Genomic DNA, 19,403 nt, shown 5'->3' on the forward strand with positions numbered 1-19,403 from the left:
TTTTTTTCTTTTCCAAGAGCAAAGGAAACATGCCTCTGTTGTGGCAGGAATCATTTACCTTGCAAATGCCAAAAGAAACTCACAGTTTATCACAAAAACTGGAGAATCAAAATTATTTTTGTTACAGTCAAAGGGGTTAAATACACAGAATTGCAGTGTAATCCATGGGGCGGGGAGGGGGGGTGGAGAGAAAGAGAGAGAGAGAGAGAGAGATTGGGTCATAAATGTAGTAGTTGAGAAGTTGGTTTCCTGATCTTCAGACTTTCTGTCCTTTGAATTCTGAAAGGAAAATATGGTTTTGTTGTTTATGTGTAGCTCCCTCCTTTCTGACAATCCGTGTCTCAGGAGAGTCAGGAAAGCTGAAGATTAAGACCCTGTTTTACAGACAGTGTAAATGCTCCTTAGTCTCCAAGGGCTTATTTCATTGAATGTATTACATAACTGCAAGGTTCTTGCTCAAAAGGAGCTGAAATTTTTAGTCCGTGCATCTTTTGTACCAGACTGAGAGTTTATTTTATGGTAAATTTGTTCTTAGAGCTGATCCACTATGTATGGTTCAAAATACTTATAAGTATTTTCTCCATTAACAGTGCTAATTATTTCAGCATACCAATACCATAGGGCATAATACAGTGTTTAAAAGTCTTTACTGGCTTCTCATAAAACTCAGAATGTTTTTCTTGCCAAAACTATCAAAGCCCCTTACAGTAGTCCAAAGTGTCTTTGGCATTCCCTTCTTAGGCACACACTTAAACCAGTGGGCAAGATCTAATCTCTCTTAAATCAGTATAAATGAAGAATAACTCCATTGGTGATGGAATTTAACCTGCATCATTGTTTTTGAAAGTGATTGTGTCTTCTGATTGGTTTGCGTTTCCTAAATGTTGATATCAAACAGTCTGGCCTGATGATTTTTCTAACTACTTATTGCCATGGAAATATTGGAGGACCAGTGAGACAAAAACAAGCAAACAAACAAAACAAAACAGAAAAGCAATAAAACCCCCAAACAGAACAAATGAGCTTGTTTGGAAGGTTAATTTTCAAATATCCACCTTTTGATATTTTTATAATGCCATACTGTCATTCCTTGGTGGATGGACCCAGGAGAAAGGGACTGAGACTGCTGGAGAAGCCGAGGCTTGCTCTGACCCCATGAATGGAAGAGTCTTATTCTTGAGACGAGAATAAAAAAGGGTCAGACGTGACCCTTTTTTGTGCCTGTGTTTGCTAGGTTGCATTTAGTATTTTAAAATAATTTCATTTTCTGTAGGTACCATTGTTGGAGTTAATGAGAGCACTGCCTTCTCCTGGCCTACGTGTGACAGATGTGGCAATGGAAAGTTGGAACTGTATCCCCGGGACAGGTGAGAGTCAGGGTGCTCCATAGGATTCCAGGTGTTTTGCAGATGTAGCCATAACAGCAATAGGTGATGCAATAATTCCTGCAGGCACAGACTGCACTTTGTTCCTTCCTAGAACTAAGACGTAGTATTTTTATTGCTGATGAACTGATAAAGCCAGCAAGGTTAGATTAATTTATTAAGAACGATACAAGTAGATATGAAATTTTCCAAGCTAAATTTTTGCTTATAAAGATTTCATACCCCTCTGCATTGTAATGTTAGTTTTAATGAACATACCACATAAATCACAGGCCTGACTTTAAGCTCCTTGAAAAGTAGCTTCTTGTATACCGACATTCTTCTACCCAACGTTGTTACCCTGTATACCACTAATTCACCTCAGTTTTGTGCTGCACTGTGATATGTGCTATATTTTACATAAATGTAAAATGCAGACCGATTAGAGCATAAAAAGAAGGAAAGGGGTTCTTTCTATTGGAAAAGCTTACCAAAAGCGTAAGGAGAAGCAGGGTGATTTCAATCCTGTTGAAACATATACCATTTTCCTAAATAGGAGAAGTTTTACTGCATATGGTCTGTTATGTATAACCTCGGGGGAAAAGTTGAAAATATAGCAACGTATTGTCCTACATTACACTATCATGCAGAAAGCCAGGAGGTATGTATGTACACATAGTAGTGTACTTTGTGATTTTTTTTTAATATATTCTCAAGAACACTTTTGCTTTGTTTGGAGAACAATGTAGCATCAACACTTATTTAAGACCATACTCCAACAAGCACTTATGGCTGTGCTTAATTTTCTGCATATGGCTTAAGTGTGTGCTGTAAATGTTGAGTGCCTGCTGAAGGAGGGCTTAAATCAACAAGTCATTTAGGCCAAATCTATACCTTTTTCTGTTGCCATAACTTTTAGAAGGTTATGAGATTAATATTTGATTGCATCGTCTATAAATTGCAACCTCCCACCACGTTGCTTAAAGTCATAAAAAGAAGATCCTTTTGCTGGAATAGTTTAGGTCCTCCAAGAAAGTTACTTAGGTCCGCCAACAGAGGAGCTCATTTGCTGTTATCAGCTGAGTCTCTTAACCAGGCCTTTCTACTAGAAGTGTACCAGCAAAGCAGTTAGAGAACAAGCAAGTTGGTTTTTGTTTGTGTTTTGATTTTGTGATTGATAACTTTTCCATTCTCTGTGTTTTTCCATCGTTATTTGCATGCTTCAGAGGATCGCTATATTGCAACCAGTGCTCTGAAGTTGTCGTTTCACCAGTTGTGAAAATGCAGTTGGAAGTCTTCTTGAGTTGTCCATCCCGATCTCAAAGTACAGTAAAAGTAAAGGTATGGCACAAAATGAGCTTCCGTGTATTGAGTATAACGAGGCTAGATATGTAGACACATAGGTACTCTAAACAACACTTTTATATACAGCTGTTGCAAGAAGAAAAAAAAAAAAGTAAGAGTATCCCATAATTTAATCTGGTGCTAGACTTGTGTTTCACTGGACTGAGAATCCAGTTCCCAGGTCTTGTTCAAGTAACACAGTCACTGAGTTCACCCTAGGGTTTCCAAAACATCGAATGTATCAGGTCCAGCTGAAGGGCTTTGTTGGGTTGGGCCCTTGGGAAACTTTCAGGCTCCCATCCTGAACATCATTTGTGTCACCTCTCCTCTTCTTTTTTGGCCGGAGAAACAAAACCATGCTATTGAAATCATTAATATTTGTTTAATGTGACTGTTTTAATCTGCAAACACTGTTTCTTCCTATACATAAGATTTTTGTCATGAACAAAACTTGTTAATTTTCCCGTTCCAGCTGCTGCAAAGAACAATCTCTTTTCTCCTGAAGTCTGCTGCCAGTGAGGACGGGGTACGTATAATGGATGAAAGAGGGTTTAACTGCATAACTTGCTATAGAGGCAGAGTCCAGGAGGTGCTGTGAATCGAGCGAGAAGGTATTGCTGTCACAGACGTGGCAGGGTGGTCTGACAATCCCTCACACTGGGCTGTTGCCAACATGTGGTCAGGTCAGTTGTGACTTTGGTGGGATCTTGAAAACCTCCAAGGATGGAGACTCCACCACTTTTCCAGGCAGCTCTTTTCAGATCTGTAAGAGGAGGGATAGGAGATTTCACTAGAAATATATTTTTTTCTTGGGTGCAGCCTGGGACTGATTAGGGTTGAAGTGTGTTAGTGTGCTCCCAGCACAAACCTACCCTTAGGCAATCCTACCTTCCACCTGCTGATGCCCGGCTATTGCATATCAGGCTTTTAACACTCTCCTTTTTAGAAGAGGGGTGCCACAGATGGGATGTATAGACAGCATTAGCTCAGACATGGATCTGCAGAGCTATTTGCAAATAGCAGTGTGTCCGGACATTCAGAGCCAGTATGGGCAGTGCTAGGCTTTACTCCGTCTTCTGGCTGAAAATCCAAAGGCAGCAAGGATGCAGTCCAAGCATGCTACTTTTCCAGGCTTCTAAACGCTATAAAGCACAACCGCTTTCTAATAGCTCAAGTATGAAATTACTGGCAGGCAGTAATACTAGAAAAAAATTGCAAAATGCATGCAAAGTAATACTTTGCAATTGGGATCTGTATAAATGAAACGCATGTAAGCCACAGGGCTCCATGGGCTAAAGTACAGTTTATGTAATCACGAAGTAGTTGCTCCTTCAGTCTGAGCTATCAGCAGAACCCTGACATTTGGCACAGTGACCCAGATTTATCACAGGTAAGCGAGGCATTTAGGGCAGGTGCAGGGCTGTCATTGGCTGCCAGATGATCAGTAGAGGAGGAGCGGCACCTTCAGAAAGTGGGCAAGCCCAGGTAGGAGCTGGAGGTCCCCCCTCTGTTGCAGTGGAAGGGGGGCAAAGGTCTGCTCATCTTCTTAATTAATCATCCTGGTTAAATGTCTTCAGCTAGGTGACACGTATTGGGGTCGTTTTGCTTTCTCTCTGTTACACAGCCTCCTAGTACTTTGCAATTACATCCCTTATGGTTTTAATGCGATTTATGGATAATATTTGAAGTGGAAGTTTCTTGGAAATTCTTACACTGGAGGGTGTATATTTCATTTAAGCAAAGAGATATGAGAAATTTCCGACGTACACTTGCTCTTTTAAGAGCAGTCAAGTCTTGCTCTTCTAGAGGATGTGTCTGGTTTGTTACAGTCTGACAAAACGTAATTCTTTTTCTATTTATTAGAATTCAGACAATCTCTTTTTCATGTTTCAATTTTTATAATGCTAGAATCTAGAAGAATGGCACCTTAAAAACAAACTGGTGGTGGTATTTTTTTTCCTAGCTAAAATGCAGGGATAGGGTTTTTTTCCTTTTTTTTCGTAAGCATTTCCATCTCTGAACTGCTGCGTTTTAGAAAGAAGCATGTCTCAACAAAGATTAATCACAAGAAACACCACTTCAGTTGTTGTTGTTGTTTTGTTTGTTTGTTTGTTTGTTTCTTTTTTGCCAGTGCTGCTGAAGTTTCTAAGGGTATAGTTTCCTAATTACTCCTTTTGGCAGTGAGGTTGGTTTTAGCCACCCCTGGCCACTTGTTCCTACCTTGTGGCAGCGCTGCAGTCGTACCAATGTGGCTGTTTGTGCAGCTGCACGGCGAGTCAGGTGGTCTGGGATAAAAATAATCCGGGGGAAAAAAGGCTTATTTGTACCTCAAATCAGGCTATAGATGTGGTCACCGCATATGGTCAGAGGCTGGTCCTAGGTAAGTCTCAGGGACGGAAGAAATGCAGGTGAAGCTGCTCTGAGGGACCCTCTCAAGCGAGGTGCCCGCAGTCAGTATCACCAGTTCTTGTGTTAACGTGCTCTCTGTCATCCCAGAGCAATCACCCCAGCCCCACAACCCCTTCCCCACACAGATCACAGCAGGACAGGTAACCTGCTTGTCCGTCGGCTCACTAACCAGGGGGAGCCGTGTAGGTGCAAATGATTGCTAGCGAGGCACAACGTGACGTAAAATGCAACACAAAGTTAAGGCAGGGAGGGGACAGACAATAGAAGGATACAGACTATTTTTCCTTCAGTGGGTCTGTTGGCTAAGGTAATTGAAACACACTATATATGTACACATTCCCATGGTATGAAAAATCCAGTGTAAGAAAGCGCATGTGGGTTTATGCTTCAGCAAAGCAGAGTTCAAGCTTGCAGTAGCTTTTTTTTATTTTTTTTTAAATGAGTTTTTGAAAGCCTGGTAGGGAAGTGGCACTTTACACAGGAGCAAGAGCTAATTATCTCAAGTGCAGTGTGTTCATTCCTTCCATCAGTCCTAACGCCACTTTCCGAGCGCTTGAAAAAATTGTCTATTGGAAGAGGACCTCACACCCTGTGTCTTCTGAGCCGAATGCTGCTCAGAACAGAATGTACGGGACTGTTTGTTTTAATCAACATGCTTTTATCACTCCAGAGTTATGAGGTGAGGAGCGTGCTGGGAAAGGAGGTGGGGTTGTTGTGCTGCTACGTCCACTCCGCGAGCAGCCAGCCAAACTGCATTGGACTGGAGGAAATTGCTCTTCTGGAAGCTGAAAGAAACTGAACTGGACTGAACTGTAGTCAGCTACTACAGTATCTGTGGACTTTGTGATGTGGTTATCGGTTAACTATTGCCACAGATAATGTGTAATGGGAGTGCGATAAGTATTAAGATAGTTTATTAAAACCGTGATTTATAACGCACAGTGTGCTAACACTGAGAAATGTATTAAAAAAAAAAAATCTGTTCGACTTTCTGAACTCTTCCTTTTCTGTTTGGTTCAGAATTTGAGAGCATGGTTCTTCGGTGCGTTTTTTGTTTTGGAGTGTGAAAGATCTTGTTCTGGAATTTCAAACGGTTGTGATTTTTATTTTTGTTTTATAATGCTGTATTTATTATGTGGATGGAAAATATTTTACTGATATTTTTGAAATAAATACCTTGCTGTACGCAGTGAGCGTCGATCTAAGCTGACAGTTTCACCAGCAGATTCCAGAAGTGCTGCCTGCCTGCCACGGTGCCATCGCTGATTGTAAATTGTAGTGTTTGTTATCAGCTTGCAATAAATGTTACAAAGATTTGAACAAGGCGTATTTTAAAGTATCAAGCATAAAAAGTTAATGTTTTACAGCAATCAGCCACCTAAGCATGGAAGTACCACGTTATCTGTAGCTTCCCACAGAGCGGGTGTTTCATTGTACAGTTTCTATTACACGTAAAGAGTAAAGTGCTTTGTCGGCCACACCACCGTCCTCACCCTGACCGTATGGAGAGGCGGATCACAGGTCTAGCTTCCAACCATCCCGTCAGACAACACCAAAGTCTTCCCATGCGGTCACTGAAGCGATACGAGAACTGATGTGAGAGTTAAGGCTGAGATTAGGGATTTTTTTCATCCCGGTTTGTGGTAATTTACAAAAATCTCCCAGGTCAGAGGATGAGGAGTGAATGGTTTTGTGCAGGTCCCGGCAGGCGAGGAACAGCAACCTGGCTGCTTCACTGCTGGTTCCCGTGGCCGGGGGTGGAAAGTCTGGCTGGCGTACGCGGCGGTTGCTAAAGGAATGGCCAAGTTTTGAGCCTCCTTTTTTTCTGACCCCCCCTTCTTTCTTTCCCCAGCCTTCTCCAGGCCTCCCAGCCCCTTACCTGCCTCCCCAGGGGGCCGAGGAGCACCGGGCCAGGGCGGTACCACCCATGGGCCTGTCCCCGCCGCCCTCCCCACTGTCCCCCCGCCCGCAGGACATACGGCAGACGAGAGCAGACTTGGTTTCAAACGCTTTTTTTGTTTTGTTGTTTTATTATTATTATTAGAAATGCTGTAAAAATCGATATAAAAGGTCAGGCATGCTCAGTCTTTGTCATCCTACCGTCTAAAATACATGAAGGCTTCGAATCATTTTAACAGGTGTACCATAGCTGCATCAGTACAAGTAAAATGTAGAAAAGAAAAAAAAAAAAACTACCATTACAAAAATAATTTAAGGGGAGAGGAAAAAAACGAAAGGCGTTTAGCTTTTTTTTCCTCCTTTTTTTTGAGGGGTGGGGTGGGTGGGTTTTTTTTTTTTTGGTTTGAGTTTTTCGCGGTGAAAGACCCAGGCATCGCCCCGCGTCGCCACGGCACTCGGGAAGCGGCCCGCGCACCGGCGGGGGCTCCACCGCGGCTGCTCCTTCCTCCTCCTCCTCCTCCTCCTCGTCGTCTTCCTCGCCCGGCCCGGGGCTGCGCGGCCCCGCGGCTCGGCCCCGCGGCCCCTGAGGTATGTGTGCATCCAGCCACGGCCCCGTGGCGGCCGTCCCTGCGGTCCCCCCGGGCTCCCCCCCCGGTTACCGGCAGTCGGTGCCCGCGGCGGGCTGCAGGAAGGAGGCGCCGGGCAGCTGCTTGAAGAAGTGCCTCAGGCTGGTCAAGTCCCGGGTGAGCTGCTCGATCTTCTTGTGCAGCTTCTCGTTCTCGGCCGAGAGCTCGAGCAGCTTCTGCTGCATCTCCTGGTTGCGCCGCTTCGCCTTGTCGCGGCTCTTGCGCACGGCGATGTTGTTGCGCTCCCGGCGCTGCCGGTACTCGGGGCTAAACCTGTCCACGCACTTCTTGCCGCCGCGCTCCTTGCCCCCGGCCGCCGCCGCCGGAGCCCCCCCGGGACCGGAGGAGGGCAGGGGGGGCCCGGGGGGAGCCGGGGAGCGGGTGCTGCAGCTGGACGGGGAGCTGCTGCCCGGCGGCTCGGGGGAGGTGGGCGGCGTGGGCTGCCCGCTCAGGTTCATGATGGTCTGGGCGCAGGTGGCGATCTGCGAGGGCAGCAGCGACGAGGAGAGGTCGCTGTCGCTCCAGTCCGGCTCCTGCTTCAGGGCGCCGCGGGAGGACGACGACGACGACGACGACGAGGAGGCGGAGGAGGCGGCCGAGGAGGAGGAGGAGGAGGACGAGGAGGAGGAGGCGGAGGCGGCGCGGGGCTCGGCGCCCAGCAGGGTGCTGACGGCGGCGCCCAGGTCCTTGGCGGGCAGGTACTCGCCGTAATCCCCGCCCCGCTCGGGCTTGTGGTTGCTGTTGAAGAGGTCGGCGAAGAGCTCGTCGTTGCACAGCTCCAGGTTGGGCACGGCCGACATGGAGTCGATGTAGGAGCTGAAGTCGATGGCGCTCTCGTCCTCGTACATGGCCGGCGCGGCGGCGCTCAGCTCGGCCAGGTTGGAGCCGCTGCCCCCGGGGCCTCCGCCGCCGCCGCCGGCCTCGTCGCCGCTCATCCCGCGGCCGCCCGGCTTGCAGGCGGCTCCCGGCCCGCCGCCGCTGCCCACCTTGGCGTCGTAGAAGTTGGCGGGCTCCAGGCACCAGCTCCTATAGCATGCCGGCGAGTCCAGGCTGTAGAGGGCGGCGGCGCTCATGGGCGAGCGGGACGCGGCGCCGCAAGGACGCGGCCAGGGGGCTCCGGGACGGGGGCACCACCCGCTGCTGCTGCGCGCCGCCCGCAGCTCCAGCCTCCGCAGGTGGCTGCTGCTGCTGCTCCTGCTAGTGCTGCTGGTAGTGCTGGTAGTGGTGCTGCTGGTGCTGCAAGCGCTGCTCCTGCTGCTGCCGGTGCCCCGCTTCGCCTCGCCTCCCGGGGGCCGGGCGCTGCTTCCCCTGCGGGCTGCGAGGCTGGACGGAGGCTGGAAGCCGGCCGGGGCAGCAAGTCGCGGGACCTGGGAGCGCAGCCGCCCGCTCGGTCCCTTCTTATACGGAGCCGGCCCCGCCTCCTGCCCCAGTGACGGGGAGCGGGTGTTCCCGGCACCCCCGGGGACCCGGGGGCGGGAGCGGGTGGGGTGCGGAGGCCGCGGGGGCCGGGCTCCGCCGCTGCCCCGCCGGGAGGGGGGAGCCTCGGCCCGTCCCGTCCCGTCCCGTCCCGTCCCGTCCTGCCCCCCCGGGGTGCGCGCAGCAAGGTGGAGAGGCGCTGCCCCCCCTTCACCCCTTCCTCCTTTGCGGCACCTGCCCGGCGACCCCTTAAAAAAAAAAATAAATTTAAAAATTTGCATTAAATTAAAAACCACCGAACCCTCCCGCTCGGGCAGGTGAGGCGGCACCGCTGTGTGTCCCCCACCTCTTTTCTCCCCATCCCCGAGCTCCTCCTGTTTGTTTCCTCCGGCGGGGTGCGGAGCGCTGCCACCTTGTGGCCCCGTCCCACCGGGGCCACGACATCCCCTGTTCCTTCGCCGAAATCCCGCAGGCTCGGCTCCTGCCGGCCCCACGCGAGCCCCGCTGCTCTCCCCAGCACCCAGGCGCCCTCCTGAGGCACCGCGGGGGCTGTCACGAAACTTTCGACAGCTCTCTTTTTAGGTTTATTTAGTTACTTATGCCGCTGTTTGCCAAAGCGTGAATATATTGGCTATATATATAGATAGCCATAGGGTATATATTGACTATAAATAGCTGGGACCGGACTGCTGTACACTCTCCGTCTGGCTGTTAACTCCTCGGGCAAAGACTTGGGAGAGCAGCATTAAGTGTGCCCCGTCCGGCAGGTGAGGTTTGGCAGGGAGAGGCTCTGCTTTTCCAGCAAGAAAAGCACTGCCATTAAATTCACAAAAACACCGGGCTTTGCTCTTCAGGGGCTTGATCATGCAGCCTTCATCTAGGTGAGTATTAAGCACTGAATTTGACAATTTGACAGTAACACAGGAAATGGATTATTTTTTTGGGAGGGGTGCAAACAACTCTCTTTGTCCACAAAAAACAATACGCCCAAACACCCAAATCCAGTTCTGTGTGTTGTTGTCTCCTGCCCTCTCCCAGCAGTGGGGTATATCAGTGCTGCGTGACTCTGCCCCCGCTCCCTTCAGGCTGGCTTTCCAGCAGGGAACCGCAACTGGAGTCCTTATCCCCCAAGGAGAGCTGGTCGTAAGGTGGTTTTGGTGTGCAATCCCCAAACAATCTAATCTGTTACCCATCACGAGACTAGATTCACCTCTAGATCACCTACCTGCCCCTGTGCACTTGTGCACAGCAGTTACTCTCAGAATTCCTCAGTAAATGGTGAACTGCAGGGCATGGAAAAATGGCGCAAGCCTCAGTATTTGCCACCTGTGTCATACCAAAGCCCCATCATGGAGGGTGCAAATTTGTTTATGGTGTCTTCAGGACCTGGAGGTGTGTTCACAGCTCTTTGAGCAGATCACCCGCCACCCCAGCTGTCCCCTGGGAGTCAAGCTGGTTGTGTTTGTTGCTGAGCCTACCTGACAAGAGTAGCCCTCAGCAGAAAGCTTCTGTGTGGTTCATGGTGTGAAGCACTGGTGTTTTAGTACACCTGCAGCAAAGCAGCCAGGAGCACATAAGTCAGTGATACTTGCTGCTCACCAAAACAATGGACTTTAGTGCAGGTGGCTTTGGAAGATCTCCAAGGAGGGAGCTCCACAGCCTCTCTGGGCAACCTGTGCCAGTGCTCCATCAACCGCACATAAAGCAGTGCAGCCTGGTGTTCAGAGGGAGCCTCCTGTGGGCCAGTTTGTGTCCCTGGCCTCTTATCCTGGCACTGGGCACCTCTGGCTCTGTCCTCTTGGCACCTCCCTTCAGGTATTTACAGACACTGATGAGCTCCCCCTGTGCCTCCTCTTCTCCAGGCTGAGCAGGCCCAGCTCTCCCAGCCTCTCCTCATAAGATAGGTGTTCCCATCCCTTCACCATCTTGGTGGCCCTACCTTGGACTCTCCTCAGTTCCCAGTCAAGCTCTGTCTTGTACTGGGGGCCCAGAACTGGGCCCAGCACTCCAGGTGTGGCCTCAGGTCACCTCCCCTGACCTGCTGGCGATGCTTTGCCTCACGCACCAAGATACCTCGAGCCTCCTTAGCAGCAAGGGCACAGCGCTGGCTCATGTTCAGCTTTCACGGGCAGAGAAGCAGACACAAGAACTTGAATCCCTCACCCAGACGGCTGAGTACCTGAGCCACTAAATCCTTGCCTCTCTCCGGGGTTCAGGAAGTTTTAGGGAGCTGTTAGAAACATTATAAGCATTTGAATTTCAGAAAGTTTTCTATAAAACCTGTTTTAGGTTCCTGCTGAAGCAAAGAGGAGCATTTAAACCTGGAAAGAAAGGACAAGAAGCATTTCTCTAAGAAGCCTTTGGAGAGAAAAAGCAACACTCTGCTCTGGAGTGCTCAGCTCTGAACCCCAGGAAGCTGAGCCCTCAAGGGGGAGGAATTAAAACCACAGCAATAAAGAGGGGGACAGGCCACAGGGAAGGAGAGGAACCAGGGCAAGTCTTCAGCCTTGCTTTAATCCTCCCTGTCCTTCTCTCCATGCTCTCTGGCAGCCCTGTGAGAAATCCAGGGCCTGCGCCAGGGGGAGCAGGAGCCGGGCGAGGCCGGGCCCATGGCGGCCTTGCAGTGAGGCAGCAAGGCCACAGCAGCAGCGGGGCAGCATGAGCGGGGCTCGGCCTCGCGGGAGATCACGCACGAGTGTTTCGTGCACAAGCTGGGAGCCAGGAAGAGCCGAGGGAATGGCACACACAGGCGGGGAGGTGCAATGTGCTCAGGGAGAGGCAAAAAACTGCCAATACATTCCCAGGGATGGGGCTGTGCCTCCTTGGGGGGAGGCCCGAAGGCTAGCATCCATGTGCTCTCATGCTCTTCTGTGAACTTTTAGAATCACAGAATCATAAAGGTTGGAGAAGACCTCCAAGATCATCTGGTCCAACCATCCCCCTACCACCAACATCACCCACTAAACCACGTCCCTAAGCACCAACTCCATTTTTTCCTTGAACACCCCCAGGGATGGTGACTCCAGGCAACCCGTCCCAATGCCTGACTGCTCTATCTGAGAAGAAATGCCTCCTCATTTCCAACCTAAACCTCCTGGATACTGGGCTTGCATTGGTTTCCAACAGGGATGTCACGGGACTGAATTTGCCGCTATGGCTTCTACCTAACCAAATGAAATCTTGCAGTGTCGCACGCTGTGAGTGCAATAGACACACATACAGCTTACCCTCTCCTGTCCCACCAAACAGTAAAGAAAACCAAACCAACTAAACACCCTACCTAGATGCTGTTGGTTTAAGGCAAGATATAGCTATTTGGTAGCTTTGGCTCAGTACTAGGGAAGCTGTCAGGGTTTGTGGAGGATGGCCACCATGCCACCGTTTTGTGTTGTGCCATTTCTTGCAAGCAGCATAGCTTAAAAATGAATTCCTTAAAACTCAAAGCATTTACAAATTAGGTGTGCAGCGTTAATGAAACGGCTCATCACACCCTCAGTCATGGGTCAGTGCTTGGTGGTGGTGGGGAACAGTTTTAAGCAGTGGTAATAAATCCCTATTTTAACTCCCTGGTTTTGAAAAACGTGGGTTGGGGAGAAGTTTCAAGTGTAGAACATTGTTTCCCCTAACTCCAGGAAGCGGCTGACCAAGCCCTTTGCTATGAGGACAGAGGAGATGCAGGAATTTCCTTATTCCATGGCTGAGGAGAATCCCAATGAGTTTTTCTTGCGGAGATCTTGTAGGCTCCTTTCCATGCAAAAAAGCACGTTGGTGCTACACCAAAGCTCAGCCACAAATACTCCAAGCTAACATTTAAATTGAGGGGCTGTGGTGGGGACTACAGAAAATCAAGCACCATACGTGAATTTCTTTTTCATCTAAGAAATTAAACTGCAGGCTGCTGCAGGCTGCAGCTAGAGTTTTCCTATGTGTTCAGCAGTGTGATGTTTAATTAGAGAGAAATAAGACTGACAGGGATGGTGATGACTAGCTTAAACAGGAATACTACTCAGTACACTAAGAAAAACCTACTGAGAATAGATGCTAATGGTTTATATAGCTTTTTAGATGCAATTAATGAATTTCCAGATACAGTCCACATCTGTTTATTTAATCCAGGAAAGAAATAATCTACCATACCTGTAGATAGTTGCTAAGTTTAGTTTTGCATCATGAGACCTGAGGCTGTCTCTGACTTTGAGCCACTCATCATCTTACTCCTTTCTGGAAACTGAACAAAACCACCCCATAAAGTGCACAGCCCAGCAACTTGAGGTTTTCCTTATGTCAGTACTTTCCTTGCTGGTTCAGAGGTTGGCTTTAGCCCTTCCATTTAACTTCTGTATTGTATTTAGAGCACTCAAGTGAGCAAAGCAGCTGCAATTTACATATGTTGGAGGTTATTTTCAGACTTATTTAGTTGCACAGAGAAAGCCTGCTCTTTTATTCCTCCATTAGGATAATTGTACTTGCTTTGCATAGGAAGGGTTTTTGCTCGTGAAGAGGCAGCGGTATGATGCTGACATTGTTCCAGAGCTGCTTTGTGAGGATGACAAATGCATCACTAATAAGAGTGAAGTAGCTGTGGCTTCAAATTACAACACTTATTTTAGGGCCAAAACCAACCTTTAACTATTTTGAGATTTTTATTTTTTAAATGTTGTAGGAATGTTCTAAGCTTTCTGCATTGTTAGGGCTACTGTCACCTACCAGTTGCGGCTTTGCTGCCTGGCCCAAGGACCTCTCAATATTGACTGGAGGGAGAGGAGAAGAGGGATGGGGGTTCACTACAGCCTCTGTCAGGTGGAAGAGTGGGGCTGTGCCTCTGCTCCATCCCATTCTACATTCCAGCTCAGGGCACCTCACTCAGCTTTGGAGCAAGCCCTGCTGAGCAGCATGGGCTGGGGAAGCAGAGAAGTCCAGTGCTGCCGAAGGTATCAAAAGTCACTACATGAAGAACCTCGTTAAACTATAAACCTAAACTTTGTCCTCCATGGTACGGGTCAAAGTACCTAGTAAATATCTAAGGTATGTGCCAAAAGTGCAATTTAACACCTTGTACGATCAGCCACATCATTTCTAAACGTCCCCTCGCCTTTTCATGTAGCTTTTTATTGTGCTTTAACTTTCTTATATTTGCAGTGACAACTTGAAACCCAGGCTGCCTCAGAGAGCCTATCGTTAGTCATAATGCCACCTGCTTTATTGTTGCCAGAGATGAAAAGAACAAAATGCACCGAGACGCAGGACACACGCACGTGTATATAAAAATAACCATATTGCACACCTATGGAAAAAACCCTGTCCGCTCATCATCACCTGCATAAATGGGTAAATTTTGGTGTTTTCAGTGATTAAAGTGCCCTAAATTAACTTTAAAAACAAGCAATACATCTAAAGGTTTATTTTTATTTTTAAATAAATGGTCTTACCTGTAATGTTTACTCTTCAAAAAATACGAGTGAACAGTATTTTTAATAAATAAATCCAATAAAAAGATTTTGAATTTTTGATTCATAATATTAATTATTGACAAACAATTGATCATATTTAATAAGAAGGAAGGTAACAAATAGTAGTTGCTGGAAAATTTTGGAACAAAAAAAACACTACTGAACAGCTCCTGCCCTATTCATTAGGTTTCTGCCAGCAGTCTTCCCAGTCTTGAGACTTTCACAGCCTTTAACCAGGACAGATTCCTCTGCTCTCCAGCTGAAAGGTTCACTTCAAATCGGTGCCAGGGGCAGCCACGGCCTCAACAAGACTGAGACTACCCCCTTGCCACAGAGGCAGGAAGGAGAGCTTGTAGGTGGTGAAAGGGCAAAGACTCATTTTTATTATACCTTTTATGATAATTATTGAAAACATAAATGGAAAATATCTTTGACAATGAATTATGGGTAATAAACAACCGCAATATTTTAGAAAAAAATCTTGCCACCTTGCTGTCTGTGCTGCACTGTATTTGCCACCAAGGTTACCTGAAAACTGCCTGCCAGAGAGTAAGAGCTAAATCTCGCATGACTTCTCAACTTTGTCATGAGTAAATACCAAAGTGCAACAGACAGTACTTCGCTGTGCTGCAGTTATGGCAAGAAGCTTACAGTACTTTGCTGCGCTGCCAGTGCCAATGTCTGACTTTGGCCAAACAACTAATTTGGAATCAATAAAACATGAGGAGTATAGACCTCCAAAGTACAGAGGCACAGATTAAAATCCCTGATTGTTAAAAACAAACCTACTGTAACAAACTGGCACGATCTCATCATTAGTTTCTCATTATCCAGTATTGAAATAACCATCCAGACACCTTAGGTGTTATCTAGAGCTAAACACCATTTTCTGATTAATTTTACCATGTGCTTTACTGTTTCTCTTGATATGAGAACCTTCTCGTTTTAATTACAAATAACGTATCAGCAGAATGGTTTCAGTTGACTGCCAGTAAGGTCTCTAAACAAAAACATGAAGCACACACTTTTACCACAAGGATGCCTACAGGTCCAGAGGGTATGAATTCGTGACTCTCCTCTGAATGATCAGAGTGCCTTTCGAATTACTCTTAAAGCTCTGCAAGCCTTGCCAGTTCTTTCCACATTGACTTTAACACAAAAACAATAAAGCTGCTTGGGTGCAGAACCCCATAAACAAATCATTATTCAAATACAGCTTTCATACAAAAATATTGTCTATATTAGTCAAGTTAACCAGCGATGATAAAAGTGGTTAAAAGTTTTTTTTCCCATTTTGGCCTTAAAATTCTGACTGGCTGCAGCTGTGTGTTGGGGTACATCCCCCTTGTCAGACTGGGCTTTAGAAAGTAATCCCTCACATCCAGGGCTCCCATCCTTCCCAGACTCTGCCAAGAACATTGGGGTCTGTCGCTTGATCTATCAGGCATCTCACTTGGGTTTCTTCTGACAGTCCGTCCTCAGGCTCTTTGGCTCTGATATTGTGATCAGTGTTACCACGAGCCACAGCTGCATAATCGTTGTAAAAAGTTGACTTCTCATAGCCCAGGCGTAGCTCATCACTAAACAGAGAACACAAGAGTAAGCTCTTATTAAGAGGAACAAGCCAAGAAAGTCTTAGGTAGGGGTTTTTAAACTATGAACTGGCACTTGGACACCATTCATGCAGCTTTATTTTTCAAGACATGTGGAGTTCAATAATTGCAGAAGGCTTGGCCAATCAAAGTCTGGTGATTTCAGGTGTCCTTCGCTAGTGAATATTTACCACAAATATTTAAATTTGGTCAAAAACCTCTTAACTGGAAGAAGGATACAGCAGCTCACATCCAAGCTGTTTTATCTCCTTACCTGCCCTGCTGATTTGTGTCTGCAAGAAATATTTTGCTGCCTTTTCCAGTTCAGCCTTGACAGCAAAAGAGACTCCTCCTGAGTCTTACACTTTTCAGTATTTGCATGGTTTTAAAACAGGCTCACTTTCTCCTTGCTTTCATTACCCTCCCCCCCCCTTTTTTTTTTATTAATCCAGAATGTCTTTTTAAAAGAGGATGGAAGGGATTAATTGTACTTTAACTGAATTCTGAAGACATTCTGATTTGAGCCAGACTTGACTAGACTGACAGAAATAAACTGAGAATGCCGCCAGATTTGAATTTGATATTTTTTGGAAAGCGGCTTACCTCCATGCCTCCTCTACACCTATTTCAGGTTCTCCTCCAAAGAAGCATCCAACAGAAGCATATCGATTTTTAAATACTATCCCTAGCCTAAAAGCTGTGTAGATAGAACATAAAGGAACAGCAATCTGAAGAGTGAGAAATTAAGCCAGTTTACAGGGTGGGAATGAATTTGTTGCCAGGAACAGTAAAACTGCTCAAGAGGCCTGAGCTGGAGCAAGAACAGTTGGGGAGATACCTGGTGTTTTGGCTGGCAGGATGATTCAGAGAGCTTGTATGTGGACCAAAATGTTTCCTAAAAATATTTTGCCCTCTCTGCCTCTTCTCTTTTCCTAGCTGCCGTTCTATCTGAAGGGAGCAAAATTGCAGACAAACTTTGGAGCCTGCCAAAGTTCTTAGTGGAACAGTTTAAAACAAAAGGAGAGCATCTTACCAAGTAATTCTTGCTGGATTGCAGCCTGTAAGTTTTCTTTTGACGTAGCTGACTTTTTGCAAAGGGTACCAGTTTACTTCAGATGTGTTTATTTCCTTAATCCACGTGCCTCCTTTTTTCAGCTGCCTTTGTTCAAAGTTCTAAAGAGGAAATAATTTTGCTCTATTTACCTTATTCATCATACTTAAACAGACCTTTATGCTGCCACATCACACCAAGCCAAGCCAGTAACTCTTAATAGGAAATGCAACGGAGGGCAAAGTGGTGAGATAGTATCTAGGATGCCTGTGACTTAAATTTTAATTTACAATTGGACTTCCTTAAGTAAGTACATCTTGTTTCAGATATTTTTTTCTCTGTAATTGTTAGATAAATTCAGTGCTGTTACAAAAATTTAAGGGGCTCAATGCAAAAAGTTGAAAATACTTATGCTGCTGCCGTAAGTGACATAATGTGTTCAAGAGATATCCACATCTTTAGGATTATCACGCAAAGAACGGTACATGATCTACACAGACATGTGCGACTCTTCCTGGTCCATCATCATCCTTACAGAATTCTGTCATTTTAAATGCTTTATGTCCAGTTTCTTTGGGAATTCAATAAAAGAAGCACTAAGATCAAGCATCACGAAATACCTCCTTTTTGATCAGTTTTGTTCTTCCTAGAGTTTAAGAATTTTTACACAAGGAAAAAGGAAAGAAAAAAAACAAACCTCACCTTCCAGTCCAGAGAAGGCTCCTTTACAAATACATCCATCGTGTTGATGAGGAGATCTGGATCTGCACGATAAGCTCTTAGGGCATGTACCATCACACTGTAAATGAGACCCCACTCTTTCACTGGCATCATCAGATTAACAAACTGGCGAGTCAGACGAAAAGGCATCAGCTCTGGCACTGGCAAAATCTAACCAAAGGGAAGGATAGTCAAAAGAAAACAAGAATTAAATAACCTTGGGACCAAAGAATTAGAAAACCGTTTTCTTCTTTTCAAGCTTTAAAACTTTCTTTGTCACTTAACAGAACACGTGCAGGTTGGTGGAACAGTACCACCCTGTGCCATCAGAGCTCTGGTTATGAGCATTTAGTGATAGTGGTTGAAAGCATGGCTAAACTATACAAAACACCATCACACAGGCTGAAAATATATTTTTTCATTCCCTTTCCCCTTTATATGAAACTCTGTAGTTTCATATAAACTGCTTGTCTGAGACATGTCTGGAAACACAGATTTTGTTCTATTAACCAGAAATAACTTTTAAAGATTATTTTAAAATCAGAACAATGGCAAATGAAAATGAAATACATGAAATTTAGTATTGAGAATATACTTGTAATTGAACACAGAAAAGCGGTAACAAGTTTTTTAGAAAACAAATACCTGTGTGGCTGATCCAAACGCATGTCCAAAATCTATTCCCACCATGCCACCCGTCTCCTTGTTAATCATGAAGTTGGACAGATGTCTGTCTCCAATACCGAGTATCCAGTGACTGATGCACATCAGTGCATGAGAGCTGGCAAAATGTGACCGGAGAGACAAGAAGGCTTCTGGAGATGTACTCATTTTCACAAAGGCTCTCCTTAACAAAATAGAAGGAATTTGTTGAATACAGAAAAAAAAGTAAGCTTCTGTTTCACAATGAGCAGTCATTAACAGTGTACTTACCGCAGCAGATCTTCTGGAACACTGCTTTCCCTGCTTTTGAAGGAAATAACTGTTTCTGTACGGCTTGCGTTTCTGCAAATTAATGAAAGAGTATTGTCAGCTACTGAGATAACAGCACATGGGATGTTAGAAGTTAAGGTATGTACATGACTACCTCTGCACGTTTGTTTACGTCAGTAAAGAGCAGAGCAAGCCACACACAGAGTTAGCCCTAAATGTTTTATCCGATATTAAAAGTGAATCCCCTTTTCTTCTTCCAAGCAGTTATTTTCAAGACTGAAATTTCTTACTACAAAATAGCATATAGCTTTGTCTGTTTTCCCCCCAAATTAAGTAGATGGGCTAAGCTTTTTAAAGCAATACAATTGTGCTCTTTCAGGCTGGACTGTCTCCTCCATGCAGAGAAACTAAGGCCCAAGTCGAATCTCCCAGCAACATGCAGCAGCTATATTTACACCAGAAAATAGTGCAGCAGAAGGGGAGGCAACAGGGCTACATGGCTGGTGCTGAGGACATCCGTGCCGTACACAGCTGGGGAAGGGAGGGTGACTGTGCTGGGCTAGCCCACATCTGGTCCTGTGAAACAAATGCTTGCGAGC

At 46.2% G+C, this 19,403-nt stretch overlaps 3 protein-coding genes across 4 annotated transcripts in view; 1 reads left to right on the forward strand and 2 right to left on the reverse strand.

The window, feature by feature from the left end:
• SPIDR (scaffold protein involved in DNA repair) overlaps positions 1-6,302 on the forward strand; it is a 201,775-nt gene extending 195,473 nt beyond the window's left edge. For both annotated transcript variants that reach the window (XM_035553156.2, XM_035553157.2), the window contains 4 exons: positions 1,274-1,367; positions 2,591-2,705; positions 3,181-3,234; positions 5,788-6,302. In XM_035553156.2, the coding sequence (XP_035409049.1) occupies positions 1,274-1,367; positions 2,591-2,705; positions 3,181-3,234; positions 5,788-5,916 (392 nt within the window). In that variant the 3' untranslated portion in view covers positions 5,917-6,302. The remainder of the gene's footprint in view (positions 1-1,273; positions 1,368-2,590; positions 2,706-3,180; positions 3,235-5,787) is intronic.
• Positions 6,303-7,100: 798 nt separating this feature from the next.
• Positions 7,101-9,066, reverse strand: CEBPD (CCAAT enhancer binding protein delta). Its single transcript, XM_035553158.2, has one exon. The coding sequence runs from the start codon at positions 8,713-8,715 to the stop codon at positions 7,672-7,674; it is 1,044 nt and encodes a 347-aa protein (XP_035409051.1). The 5' UTR covers positions 8,716-9,066; the 3' UTR covers positions 7,101-7,671.
• Positions 9,067-14,380: 5,314 nt separating this feature from the next.
• Positions 14,381-19,403, reverse strand: part of PRKDC (protein kinase, DNA-activated, catalytic subunit) — a 78,543-nt gene continuing 73,520 nt past the window's right edge. The window contains exons 82-86 of the mRNA XM_035553164.2: positions 18,805-18,876; positions 18,517-18,718; positions 17,854-18,042; positions 17,134-17,273; positions 14,381-16,088 (exon numbers count right to left, since the gene is read on the reverse strand). Coding sequence (XP_035409057.1) covers positions 15,884-16,088; positions 17,134-17,273; positions 17,854-18,042; positions 18,517-18,718; positions 18,805-18,876 — 808 coding nt within the window. The 3' untranslated portion in view covers positions 14,381-15,883. The remainder of the gene's footprint in view (positions 16,089-17,133; positions 17,274-17,853; positions 18,043-18,516; positions 18,719-18,804; positions 18,877-19,403) is intronic.

This window comes from Cygnus atratus, chromosome 2, assembly GCF_013377495.2.
Source record: "Cygnus atratus isolate AKBS03 ecotype Queensland, Australia chromosome 2, CAtr_DNAZoo_HiC_assembly, whole genome shotgun sequence".
Lineage (NCBI taxonomy): Eukaryota > Metazoa > Chordata > Aves > Anseriformes > Anatidae > Cygnus > Cygnus atratus.